General features: G+C 43.9%; 1 protein-coding gene across 3 annotated transcripts in view; it reads left to right on the forward strand.

Moving 5' to 3' along the window:
* The window catches only part of LOC147727739 (zinc finger protein 10-like), a 230,460-nt gene that overhangs the window by 67,151 nt on the left and 148,611 nt on the right, over nt 1-14,698 (forward strand). For all 3 annotated transcript variants that reach the window (XM_086961741.1, XM_086961739.1, XM_086961740.1), the window contains one exon: nt 4,364-4,490. In XM_086961741.1, the coding sequence (XP_086817867.1) occupies nt 4,364-4,490 (127 nt within the window). The remainder of the gene's footprint in view (nt 1-4,363; nt 4,491-14,698) is intronic.

Genomic DNA, 14,698 nt, shown 5'->3' on the forward strand with positions numbered 1-14,698 from the left:
AGATGATACTGAGAAATTTGTAGACAAATGGGCAGGGAAATTAGGGGTACAGAATCAATGCTTTTTGGATTCATTGGAGTTAGGATGCTCTGTTTTGTGTTCTGCTCCTCTTCAATCGCAGCATTTTAAAACTTTATATCAACTTTATCACACACCGGACCGCATTGCACAGTGGGGTGCGATTACAGGGACAACTTGTTTTCGCTGCAATGCTGCGGCAGCAGATAGTATCCACATTTTTGCACTATGTCCCCAATTAGATAATCTACGAAAGGGTATTGAAGAATTTATGAGGCATACTCTTGGTTTAAATGAGACTCTAACACCAACTGTTATTATGCTAGGGGTTAGGGGATATAGGGGTGATAATACTGAATTTGTATTCTTAGCGATGGCAGTGTATAGATTAATAATTGCTAGAGCATGGCGGGACCCTATCCCTCCCACGACACAACAATGGATTGCTTTACTATTGGGGATATTTAACCTTGAAAAAGGTATATATGCTAGGAAGGGTAAAAGAGCAAGGAAATTGGGTTTGAAAATATGGAAACCTGTATATCGCTGGAAAGAGAGAGTAAGTGTATGCCCTGATTAACAATATGTAGGGCTTGTTTTTGTTCTCCACCTGTATATGCGTTTGTTTAAAGTACCTCATACAGTAATTATTTTGTTTAAATTTTGCATTGTGATCTCTGTTTATACAAATGCCATTTTCTGTATGGTGTGTGCCAATAACATTTTAAATAAAATAAAAAAAAATTTAAAAAAACAACATAAATAAGACTGTACTTTGTTGGTACTGTCCAGTAAAAAACAAGGTGTAAATGTGATGTGAAATTGAAAAATATAAACTAATTCATGTTGTGTTCAATGCTATATCAGCAGAACACATATAGGATTTATGTGTTTAATCAAGATAAGTTTGTATATACTTGAAATATGGACAATTTGGGATTATTGTCTAAAAGGCCATGTATATACATTTTTCTGCAGCCTTGAAAAAGCCCTGTAGGCGAAACGCGCGTCGGCTGCTGCTGTGCCAACTTATACTTGACTCAAAAAAAAGAAAAACAAGATTTGATTTAAGAGTGTGATTGGAAACATTTCTTTGAAGTAGAAATTTGGGAAACTTGGACCATATTTTGAAGAGACTCTTTTTTACATTTCTATTGAACCTGTATATTGATTGGAGTAAAGAAAAATTATTGGGTGTGCTCGGGTGTAGTGGCTAAAATATCACATATTCCATGTTTAACTCACGCAGTTTTGATTTGACCTGGACAAATTCCCTACGAGCCTGTCGGACCGCCATAGTAAAATCAGGGTAGAATTCCAGCCTATTACCCTGATATGTTACCTGCTGCTTCTCCCTGGCAAGTCTCAGCGCAGTATCTCTATCCCTATAATTTAATATGCGAGCAATTAAGGGCCGTGGACGGCGCAAGGGACCTATGCGCGCGCTCCACAATGAGGACTGCTGAAAAGTTTTCTGCCCTAAATACTGCCCGGAGCATCTCCTCCACATACGTCTCCAGTCGACCACTATTGGTAGATTCTGGAACGCCTGCGATTCGGATATTGTTCCGCCGAGATCTGGCCTCTAAGTCCTCAGCTTTACTCTTTATAACATCTAGCACTTTCTCCATTCCGGTGCATTTACTGGTTGTGGCATGTGCTTCGTCCTGGCTTCGGTGTACCGTGGGAGGGGTAGGTGCTGAGATGCCTGCCATCAGCGACCTTTGAGGATCTCCTCACTCGCTGCTGGCCCCACCTGGACAGCTCGTGAGGCCTTCAGGAGGAATCACAACGGTTCCCAGGAGGTCCCCCGCAAGGAACCATTTCTGTACGATACTATACAGGTCGTATACCGGAGTTCTCTTAGTTGCGAGGATTCCAGCAATCATATGAGCACTAAGGTCCTGACGAATTGCCCTTATGGCAAGAAACATGTCGACCGCATTCACATCAAGGGTTGAATAAGGATTGGTCCCATTGCCCATCACTCCTTAATACCCCTTTATTTTTAATAAAGCAGCGAGCCTGACTATTAAAATAATCCCCAATGGACTCGACTGACTTTTTTTAGACACACACACCCCCACGCTCACTATTGCACTTTTTTAGGCCCCTCACACACACACACCCGTTGGCTCGGAATAAAAGATCTCCGCCAAAGTGCAGCTCTCCCTGCTGCCCGACGGGCATTGCACCGCCAGCCTGCCGTAGGAGCAGGATACCGATGATGACGCTGGACGGCCATCGGCTGGGACAACAGTTGTTGTCCTGCCGGTAACCTGTGTGAGGTATCCTTGTATTCTGAAAAGGGTCTACACCATGCACTTATCCCTTTATAACTAGTGAGAGAGAAGACAAACTGAGCTAAACCACTGGCTCCCACTGGGGAACTCTGTACAATACTTTTTGTTTGCTGATGTGCTTCGTCCTCGACAGCCGCAATGCGAGTTTCCACGTTGTTCAGCCGCTCACATTGTTTGTCCAATTTTGCGGCCAGGCTGTCCACTTGTTGAGTGAGGTGGTCCAACTTCCCATTAATGTCCTGTAGGCTTGATGGAGGCTGGACAGCCTCCATCGCCCCACCAACTGCCGATTCCGCCTCCAACTCAGTATCTGAGTGCGATTCCGTGCCCGTTGATTGCTTTTTTGATTCAAACATGAGTTTGGGCTGCTGTTAGTCCGGGATGCCCATGTTGCTGTTGATCCTTGCAATCAAAAATAGGACAAATGCTAATACCGTGTGAACCACACCAGTAGTATCTTATGGTTGTGGACCGTGGGATAGACCCCCAGTGCCCTATGCTGTGTTGATGGGTGCTCGATTGCTCAAGTAGCGGTGTCAGAGAAAAAGGCGCAGTGAGATGTGCTGAGAAAACCAGGGAGCAGATGGGTTCTTGGGGATCAGTGTGGCAGTGTCCCGAGTTGGTCCTATAACTATGCCCTGGACGTGAGGGCGAAGAATTGCCTTCTATGTCTACTGCTTGTACTGGACAGGTCCCCTCCTTTCTATGATCCCATGCATCAAACAGCTATGTGGGGACAACATCAGAGATGGCAATACGTGTAGTTCACTTGTATGTATATAGCATAGTTGTCATCCATCGTGAGGACTGTGCCCTTGAATTTGCCACCATTTCGTGCCTGACTCGTATCGATAGCATGGCGCCCTGAGGCATCATCGTGCTGTGGTGTTGCCAATATTCATGCCCGTCAGGAGTAAATGAATGGGGATTCACAGATGTTTTTTAGTTCGGGCTTTGCACTCCTCATTGGCGCCCTATTCAGCTATTCGGAACTTCTGCACCGGGTGCCGCCATTTTGTGCAGGGGGGTATGCGTTATTATTGTGAAAATCACCGCAGCCCTGCTGCTCTGCTGAGCGTACCCCCCTGTCTTGTTATTAGGGGTGGCGATCCAGCCTTTCCATGCACTGCACTCCAATCCCAGTGCACCCGCCCTCCTCCTCTTACCGCGGAACAGTCGCCGGTCGTCCCAGCATCGGGAAAGATTACCGCTGCTCAATCCTCCGCAATAATGGTGCACACGGAGCGACACCCCTGTCCGTGGGCCAGTCATTAATTGGCGCAGCCTGTCCGCACAGCCATATTGTGGCTGCAATATCTCCAGCCAGACGCCACCAGTCTCAGCTCGCATCCGACCCTCCAGGCAGTCTTACGAGGGTCCGTTACCTGGCGGCTGCGATGTTGTGGAAGTCCGCGATAGCCGCACAGACCAAGGGACGATTTCACCGTCTCCCACACCTCGTCGCAGTGCCCAGCTTCTCTCCAGCTAGGCACCACAACTTCCGATGTACATTTCAGCCAAAATCTTTAACATTTCAAGACTGCAAAAACTCCATTAATGCCGATCTGTGCGCCTAACCGGTGGAGCTGTCTTAGCAGGCAGCCATACCGCAGTGTGCCCACTAGCGCCCCCCACCTTTCTGTTGCTTATTGCTATATTTAGGTATTAAACAGATACTACTGAGGTACCCGCAATCCCCAGACAGTGTTGTCAAGTGTAAAAAGTACAAAATAATGAAGTGAGGCTATCAAAAAATGTGCCACATTGCGCGCCATAATTTGGCTTCTTTTGACACATAATTTACTCAAACCTGCTGTATAATTCAAGTGGCCCTCGGTATCATACTTCATTAATCAGCCTTAAATAGCTGGCAATAGAAGTCTGCATATATTTGGCAGTAGTTGTCAGTCAAACAATTGGGTGCATGTATTTGATCAAATTGGTTACTGTTTCTTGTGTGTTTACTGTGCTGCTTAGCTGTAAGCCTGTAGTAGAAAGTGACATATAAAAACAACATAATACTTCAAAATATTTTCTTTCAGACACCCATTACGTTCCAGGATGTTGCTGCCTATTTTTCTGATGAGGAGTGGAAGCTTTTGCACGAGTGGCAGAAGGAACTTTACAGGAACGTGATGAAGGACATTCACCAGGCTTTGGTCTCTCTGGGTAAAGCGTGACTGTCTTTGTTTTCTAAACGTTGTACAAGCTCGCAAATATATGTCTTGTTTTGTTTGTATTTTTGCTTCTCATGGCGTAGTTTGATTTATTTATACAAGTTGCAGTAATTAATTTATTAACACATTCAGTATGATTGTATTTGTTACGCAGCATGCATTGTCCAATCCAACATTTTTGGTGTAGATCTGTAAACTATCTGTATTTTTTTGTGGCTTGTAAAAGCTGAAAACGATTCACCCCCTACTGTACTTCATTGTCACTTCATGCTTCATTTTTTTCTCCAAAAAAAGACTTTCCTGAATTTGGAAAATTGTTAACACATCTGGGGTCAATGATATTGTCCAGTGTGCCTGAAGCGGATGAAAATATAATGTACGTGGGTTAGGTGACAGAAGGAGTTTCCTACTCATAAGTCTGGAGAGCTTTGGGTTATTTTACCAATGGCGAGGGATAGCTCCACTATCTGTGACGAGTGAGGCATGTTTGTTCTGACAGTGCAAAGTGAGGTATGATTCTGCTAAGTGTGACAGGTGAGAGCTGTGTCTACAGTCTGCCCTGATGGAGGAATACATCAGCAAAGTATAGCTTTGCTTTGAGGGCCGGTCGACATGTGACCTGTTGCACCTGTCTCTAGATGAGCAGGAGTCTATTCCAGTCCTTGGTGCTGGTACATTGTCAAAACACTGCTCTGGAGCATTGTAGAAGCATACATGCCCTTCTGCTTCCAGCGAGAGTGGGAAGGAGGGGCCGCATGGGGGTACAAGGTATCAGTCACTTATTTTTCTAAAGACGTCTTGTGGGAGAAGGTAAACACTAGGGTTCGAGGCTTGGGTCATCAACTGGTTGCTAAGAGACAGGGTAACAGCAGATAGGTTGCCAGAGATGTAGCAATAATTTCAGGCTGCCGTTGTGATTTCAAGTGGGCTAGCACTTGGCTAGGCCTGGCAAAGTCTCTGATCATCCAAGGTGGTACAGGTGGTGGGGATGGTTTAGAAATGTGATAGAGAGCAAGGACACAGATCTCTGCCTGTTTCACTCCAGATATTGTAAGAATCATTCCAGATCATTGCTAATCTCTAGTGCTTGGACCACAATCCTACTCTGCGTGCAGCATATAAATGCTCACAAACGTTGTCATGTCTGGCTGATAATCTGCATTTCTGAAGTCCACTGTGCCAACATATTGGTTCATGAGGCACTAAAGAGGGATATGCCGCAGTGCCGGCCCCATGTCCACACATTAGACTGTTTTCTTTCTTTCTAATTTGGAGATCTCAAGGGGTATTGATGGATTCAGCTTTGCAACTGCCATTTGTTCCTGGGTCCTTGAGGCCTAAGTGGTTCTAAATGATTGGCGTGTTTCCCTTTGTAACTGTGTATCTTACAAGGCAATTTTTATTTTGGGGACATGGCCAGCACTTAACCCCCCCACATCTTCCGTGGGGCCTGGGGATGCTCTTTCCTACCACTATCCATACTTTATTTCTGTGGTACTGAATCAGCAAGTTTCACAGGCCCTGGAAATCACAAAATGTTCCTCCTAGTTCGTTATAACAGCCATGAAATCCCAACGCAAACATGAATACATATATCACCATCCGTAATTTGCAGAATGTTTTTCTAACAAAGCTGGTCAAAATACTCGGGCCGTGTTTTTTTGTAAGCTTTGTAGGCCTTTCACCATCTAACTAGATAAGTCATCCATTGTGAACCGTTTGTAGTCCACTAGTAAACCAGTTTTTATTGTAGTTCTTTGCTAATGCTCTATTAAAAGAAATAAAAAGAGCATTTAAGCAGTCTTCATCAATGAGCTATGTCTTGTAGAATATAATTATAGTAATCAGAAGACCGGATGCATAAAAAATAATGACAATGTAAATACAAATTGTAAAACATACGAGCCTTCCATGCTCTAATTGAGTTCTGCTATGTTCTAGAGAGAGACATGATTTTTCTTTTGATACGGGAATCAGTTCAAATAAAACTTGGTTTATAATCGCACACACCCAGGGTAGATCCCACTGTATTTCATCCAATAGGCCAATGTACTTTGGTGGCTGAATCTGAGATTTGGGAGAAAATCATCACATAAATATTAATCACACTCTTGATCTAAGTTCAGTCATTAATGAGTTATTGAAGATTTCAAGGGGTTCATTAATTCAATATTTAGTAAATTGTCTTTTATTCAAGTTTTATTTGTATTAGTTCAAACAATCAATTTTTTACATTAATGATGAAGAAAATAATGATTTTTTTCAATCAAAATGCAATGCATTAAGCGTTTTCAATAAAGGAAGACAATCCCTGTTCTAAAAATGGTCTGTAAAGGTGTCAGTCAGAACCCATAATGTGTTAAAATTCGAAAAAGAGTGAGATTAAGCACAAAGCTCAAATATATACAAAAGTCAACAATCCATCAAAGCAGAACTTCCCATAAAGGGATGTTCACAAAACTCAATAGAGTGTCAAAGCAAATATGGAATAGTATAGGGGGAAAATGTGCAGTCGCTATAGCTACCGTAATCAATAGCAAAGAGTAAATGGTGTGTAAACATAGCATAGTGGCATGGAAAAGTGTAAATGCTTGTGTTTCCCTACACTAGGAACATGTACTATTGTAAATGCTAAAAATCAATGTTGCATCTTCTCCTCCTCTCGTCCAGCCATCTTTCAGGGCTCTTCCTGGTAACAGGTTCACTCCTTGGTTTCTTACGCGAGTACAATGGTGTACAAACAGTAGTCTTGAAGTGTGCAAATGTGTTGTTTTAGTAAAACTACATTTAAGGCTTCTTCATTGTAAACATAATATGGGACTACATTTCTATTTTTCTATTTAAGGATATTGTATGTTAGATCTAACAAATGGGCTACGGACAAACTGAAACACCTTTGTTAATAAAAAGTAAAATTTCTGCTAGATGTCATCCTTGGGAAACAAGACTAGTTAAAAGTAAACCATTTCAATGGATTGTGTTACTTCTGCGTAGTTAAATCGCTATAATTTTACTAAATAATACATTCTAAACAGGTAGTTTTGAATTTTTCTCAGTAGAAATATTTTGCAACGCTATATATACCATTTATTTAATAAACCATGACCATGAAATGGTCAAGAACTTAACATTCAAAGCGTGTCAGCACATTTTAGTCTAGCCACTTTTCTAGCGATGCTGCTTTGAAGCCTAGTACCTGTTAATATGGCTAGTTAATACATCTGTAGTAATGTGCTTTTCATTAATTTTAATTCTGCATGTCTTTACTATATTAATATTAGTTTTGCAAAAAACACCTTATCAAACAATCACATTTACACCTGTCATAGACCGACCTCATGTTCAATTGAGCTGTTCTTTTTAAACTTTTGAGTTGGTTTGATTTTCTGTATTCTTCACAAATGCAACCATTCAGATATTTTCCCCTCTCCATCCTTTTATTCATTTTCCTACTCTTTCGTTTATTAATGCAATATCAACACTCTTTGTGTACCACAAACAAGGTCAGCACTTCCGCATACCGGATTGGGATGTGACCACTTGTGCAGTTGTAACCACCCATTTTACAATGGGAGCTTGTGCAGTGGTCCGAAACCGCCGGCTGCACAAGCTCCCATTGTAAAAGAAGTTTTTGCACATCCCTGCATTGTGTGGCAGGTACCTAATGATGCCTGCCACACAGTGCAGGGATGAGAAACCCATGGGCCTAGGCCCAGGGAAGAAGGGGTCCTGCTAGGGGCCCCCAAAGTCGCTCCCCGGCAGCATTTTCATCTCAGAAAGGCCAACGTTGGAAGGCTGTCGGAAACCAACATCATAATCCCGAAGATGAAAATGCACTCCTTAATGGATTATGTGCAGCTTCCGATTGGCTGACGGGCTCCTTGAGCCCGTCTGAACCCAGTTGGTTTCCCCAGGCCGGTTTACACTCCGACCGCCTAAATTATAGTTCAGCAGTCGGAATGTAAACCTACCATGTCGGTCGGTAAGCCTCTGACGAATGGTGGGAGGCTTACATACCGACATCATAAATAGGCCCTCTGTGTCTCTAATGATTTTAAATCAGGTTTCATATCAGATATGTTATTTGCAAATTCTTGTAATTCTTACTTTTGTCTGGAAAGTATGAACAACAATGCTGAATTTGCAACATTTTACTAGCGCTGCCTTTCTCTGTAAGTAAAATGTCTGATGCTAAGTGATCTTGTAAAAACATCGATTTAATAGCTAGTAATTCTATGTTCAACACTAATAAAGCTCTGAAGTGCTGGTAGCCACTTTGTCAACAATAGTTGAAGTTTTCTAATCTTTTGGTCATTTATAATGACTCCTACCTGTGGTATAATTGCACCATAAATGTCTCCCACTAAAAGAGTTCCATCTTCTGCATTACGTGTGTGTCTGTGTGATGGCATCATTGTTAAATCATCCATACTATATATATATATATGATACATCATAAAAAGCAATATAGCTAAATAGCAATTTCCCTCCCTTGTTTCCGTTCCAGGAAAGGACCTGGCTTCGCAGTTCGGGCTGGTCTGTTCCCATGAGGCACAGTGTAAAGACTGATTTGTACATGGCTTGGTCTAAACTGGGGTGGCATAGTGAGCAAAAGAACAATGGATTTAACCCATATCTCTTGACTGTGGGTGAATGTTTGATTTGCTGTACATTCTGTCCTTCATCTGTGTGTCTTTTCCTTTCTTGCCCTACGTGCACTGGGTGATGCCCCGAAACTGGTTCCAGGATGTTTGTTTCCGGTCCATGGAGGAACTGGCTTGCTGGGAGAAGGTGGGGAGACTTGTGTTAAAGATGTCTTCTGTAAACACTTCTCATGCTGAACTACTCTCCTATGGGTGCTCATGAAAAATGCACTGCACTTGTGTTTATTGGTGAATATGCAACTGTTGTATAATTGTCGTGACTGAGGCGTAGAGCCTCTACACATATTGATCTTTGCTCATAGTCAAGCCAGTGACCTAAGTATTAAAATACCATATTCTGTCTTCCATTAATAGGATTTTGTAGTAATCTCAGGAAACATGATAATTTATCAATTTGAATGTAATTGTAGAAACACTACACATCTCATCATCTGCAGGTCACATCTGTCCCTAAGTCCGTTGGCTCCCAGCATTGAATCATAACATTCCACAATAGACTAGATGCAGTGACATCATAAATACAGTGGCAGGTGTAAGCATGTGTCTAGTTAAAGTTACACCACATAGCATTTAGCTGCAGGTTACATAACATGAAACCTAGAATATAACATAGTTTCATTTATTATATCATTGCATGATGTTTGTTGCTTTTATCGTGCCTAGCCTGTTAATGGCTCGTGACCTGCCTCCTAGAACCAAGCTAGACACCCTGCTTATTAATTTACTAGCCTGCACACGTTTGTTTATTAGGAGAAAATTTGTAAATCGTGTTATTACTGAAATGAAGCCACTTTAGCAACTCTGTTTCTGAAACGCTCTGCGGGTGGCGGGAGGAGGACGGGGCGGGGCGCGAAAAGTGCTCTTCTCTGGGATACAGCGGTTCGAGGCACAGCGCACCACTCTGTAAGAGTCCGAGGACCGGCAGTGTTCTCAGCATTTAACATTTAAAAGGCAAGTTTAATGGAACTTACATATGTTAACAACAGACTGCCATGGTGTTGGGGGCGGCACACAAGTATCTCAGTAGCAATTGATCGATTCAACAGCTGGGCTAGTAATAGCATTTCTGGGTTTGTGGGCGAGACCTCTATACCGCATGGATGCATAGGCCTGGAGGAAAGAATTTGAATGTTTGTTGCTTGGATTTCATCAGGGTTTGTTGCTTGACTACTCGTTGACGTACAGTGATTATTTATTTTAATATAATAGACATTTTTCAAGCTCTTCCTGTTCGCTGGAGGCATGCCAGCAGTGACGACATCTTACACTATTCAACGGAGCGCCACTGGTCGCATTTCCCGCGCGCACCCGTTCACACCGAGCCAATCACAAACCACGCGCACTATAGATTCTTGCCGTGATTGGCCCTTTTGCTAGACCGTTGACTTGATCAGCGGAGTAGTACCTGTATGCTAAATGAAGTAAAGTGCGGCACAGTTCCCCCACCTCAAAATGGGTACCCTTAGTCAATGAAGGTAGATGGTCTTTAACTGAAGAGTGAGGGGCCAGTAGACCTGTCGGGCGCAAGCAGGAGCCAGCCATCTGTCACCTTCACGCACTGCTCTGAATGGGACTCAGAGCTTTTCCAGCTTGTTGTTACAAGTAGCGGCGGGGATACTTTTCTGCCCGATTCGTTTTTCTTTTTAGTGCTGCGTGCGCACTACAACTTTATTCACGCAGATTAGTCGTTGCCGCCTCAGTCACAGCGGTTGTTTCTTTTCGGATTTGCTGCCTCAGTCACAGTGGTTGCTTCTTTCTGAATCTGCCGCCTTAGTCACTGCAGTTATTTTCTTAAAGTGGCATAGACGCTTTTTTTGCAGTGGTTATTCCTTCACCCGGCGCATTCACGTGACTGTTATTTGCGCCTTTGTAATATAGAGCAACTCCTCAAACCAGCTCTTCCGATATAGCCCCTGAGGATGGATTTTCTTCAATTTCTTGTGGACATCATTTCAGTGGCAATCCAGTGAAGCCTGAAACCTATACATATTCTCGTCTCAGTGGTTGTGTGAGTGAGAAACAACCACACTGAGTTCTTGCACCTTCGTGTTTTGGATCCCTGAGCAACTTTTTCACCTTGCTGTCCACAGTGAGTAAGAGGGTACACAACCATAGACTGAGTCTAGTTATTAGCAAAGCCAATAGCTCAGACTTTAATAATGCGAGACCTATTGCATTGCAAATGCTTGTTCATACAGATTTCTGATTCTTTGAGTGTGCAAAGCTTGCACCCAGTTTGGTACTCCAGCACACTAGGTTCGTGACGAGGATTACCTGAAAGGGGCCTTTCAATCTCGCTTCTAGACAAATCTTCCGAACTTGCTTCTTGAGCACGACCCAATCTCGATGATTGCCTTATGTGGTAGCTGGAACCTGGTGAATAACTGAATGCAGCACATCAGCCAATCCCTTGCAGTAATTGAGTATCATGTAGTCTGTGATCCTTACAGGTGCATTTGCAGGTACAGCAGGCAATCTCATTGCACTCCCCTTTAAGATCTTGTTTGGGAATAAATCAGTCTTTCTGTCAGGGATATTTTGTATACTCATTAATACCAAAGGCAAAGCATCCTTCCATTTCAGTGATGTGGAAGCACAAATGTTTGCCAAAAGACCCTTTATGGTCCTTGTGAGAGGGACAGGCGAAAGAAGAAGTGAGGAGGCCGAATTCGTGGATCAATGGTGACAGGATTTATTTATATACAACAAAGTCTGATCACTGAATGGCCTGGAAGTTGATTCACCGAGGTCTTCTTCCTTGTAGGGCTCCTGCAATGCTCTCAGGTACGTTACCCCTTGGCTGGTGGTCTTGATGTGGTCACGCACCCCGGCAGCCTCAGAAAAATACAGACAAAAATGGTGGTAAATCAACTGGCCTTAGTTTCTTCCAATTGAGAACCCGTCACCGAGATGGGGTACACCCTTCGTCGTTTTCTAAAGACTGGCCGGTGACAGCCTAACTGGGTTAAGTACTGAGGAGATGTCTGTGTAAAAAAAAAAGGGGAGGGTTCAAACTGAGACAGACTTAAGGCAGTTTGGACACATAGTAAAGGGGAGGAACACGGAAGCTATGAGGTATTGCTGTGAGGGTTAGAAGTGCGCCCGAGTGTGGGGAGGCTCACATCAACAAGTGATACGTGAAAGTGGTTGTGTAAAGCAAATATTTACAGTGCCCTGTTCTCCAAGTACCCTCAACACCCTCCCTTACTCGTCCCTCCACTCCGAGTCACGTACCGCATCAGCCGCAACCCTCCTGGATTGCGGCTGCCCCTCAGCATCCACCGGGGCGTCCACCACTCTTCAGTCCAGAGCTCTGCTTCCTCCTCCGGCTCTTGGAAAGCGTCAGGCTGGTTTTCTCGTTCTCCTTTCCGGTGTCCTCCTTGTTGCTCTCGTCCTTCTCCGCGCTGCTCTGTACTCCTCCTTCCGATCCGAGAACTCCCGAGTTGTTCTCCCGGGATCCTTTCATACTCCACGGGACCCGCCTTCCATTGGCTCCCGCATTTCACAGACGGGACTCCTCCCTGTGTGCAAGAGGTAGTGGAAGAGATTGACTTTTTCTCTCCCTGCCTTCAAGAAACAGAACTGTTCGGTTTCAGGCATGACGGGAGGAGGGGTAAGGTGTCGACAGAGGCCACCTGCTCACATTCCCCTTATTCATAAAGTTTTATATTCCCTAACTTTCTTGCTAGTAAGAAAAGACTCAAGGGGGTAACGAGATAGAAAGTCAGCATTGGATTGTTCCTTCCCTTTTCAATGAAGAGTTGTAAATTGGAAAAGTTATAAGGCTAAGAGCCATCTCATAATCCTGTCGTTATGGCCTTTGTTATGGGACAGCAATTCTAGAGGAACGTGGTCTGTATAGAGTGTGAACTTCCTCCCTTCTAGATAGTAACAAATGGTCTCAATGGCCCACTTTATGGTCAGGGCTTCTTTCTCTATTACTGCATGCCTTATTTCCCTGGGAAACAGTTTTCTACTGATGTAGAGTATAGGCTTTTCTTGACCCTGGTCGTCGGTCTGGGATATTACAGCGCCTAATCCGTGGCGTCAGTTTGTAAAAAATAAAGGGCTTATTATAGTCTGGACATAGCAGAACTGGTTTGGAAGGGATAGCGGTTTTCAAAGAGTGAAAAACTGACAAATGGTGGCTCAGAGGTTGGAGTAACACCTAACCGTCTATAGTAACCCAATATACCCAGGAATGCTCGGAGGTCTTTCTTTGTTTTGGGAAACAGGATATTGGCGATGGCGTTTTACCTTCTCGTTTTGGGGTTTTATGAGGCCCTCCCCAAGGAGATACCCTAAGTACTTCACTGACCTGGCCGCTAGTTTGCTTTTGGCAGGATTAAGGTCCAGACAGCTGTCATTCAGGGATTGAATGGCAGTAGCAAGGTGGTGTAAATGTTGTTCCCAGGTTGTGCTGTATATGACGATATCGTCAATGTATGCTGCAGCATAATCAGCAGAGGGCCTTAGCACTATATTCATTAAACGTTGGAAAGTAGATGGGGCCCGTGCAATCTGAAGGGTAGGACAGTAAAGTGATACAAACCACCTGGCGTGGAAAAGGCTGTCTTCTCCCTATCTTGCCTCTTAGGGGTACCTGCCAGTATCCTTTACTAAGATCCAGCGTACTGACGTAACGTGCTTGGCCCAACCTCTCTATTATTTTGTCCACCCGTGATAATGGGTAGGAGTCAAACTGTGAGATTTTGTTAACCTCCCTGAAATCAATGCAAAAGCGGATGGACCCATCCGGCTTTGGCACTAGTATGATGGGAGAATTCCATTCACTGGTTGAAGGCTCTATTACTCCCATCTTTAGCATCTGTTGTACTTCCTTATCGGCCGCCTGTCTGCGGGATTCTGCTAGTCGATAGGGGCGTAATTTTACTTTCTTCCCGGGTGTGTTGTTAATGGAGTGCTCAATCAAGGTGGTGCGCCCCAGAACCTTAGTGAACACCCCCTGTAATGGCTCTAACTTCACATGGAGGTCATTTATCTGGATTTTGGTTAGGTCGAGATCCAGATTTACAGAATAGGAAGGGGGAGTGCTCCTAACTAGGCTCACTGTGTTGGGTACGTCTCCCTCCCACTTCTTTAATACATTCATGTGAAAGACCTGAGTATTGGTCTTTCGGTTGGGATCCATTTCAAGACAATCGGTTACAGGGGTGAGCACCTCCACCACTCGATAAGGACCCTGCCACTGCCCTAAAAGTTTGTGATCTGAAGAAGGCATCATAAGCAGGGCGTATTCCCCAACCTTCAGGGATCTTTCTCTGGCGTTTCTATCATAGTGATGCTTCTGGGTTTCGGGCCTGTTCCATATGTGTTTTACAAATGGAACAGATTTCCTGTAGGTGGATTTTTAGATTCAGTATATATTCATGAAGGGGTTTAGTCCCCTCTGGGATTTCCTTCCATTCTTCTCGAGCCATGTCTAATAGGGTACGGGGAGGAAGGCCATACAGTAACTCAAACGGGGAGTACCCCGTACTTTTCTGCGGCTTGCACCGGATTGCAAAGAGGGCCA

Source organism: Lissotriton vulgaris, chromosome 3_1 (assembly GCF_964263255.1).
Source record: "Lissotriton vulgaris chromosome 3_1, aLisVul1.2, whole genome shotgun sequence".
In the NCBI taxonomy this organism is placed as follows: Eukaryota; Metazoa; Chordata; class Amphibia; order Caudata; family Salamandridae; genus Lissotriton; species Lissotriton vulgaris.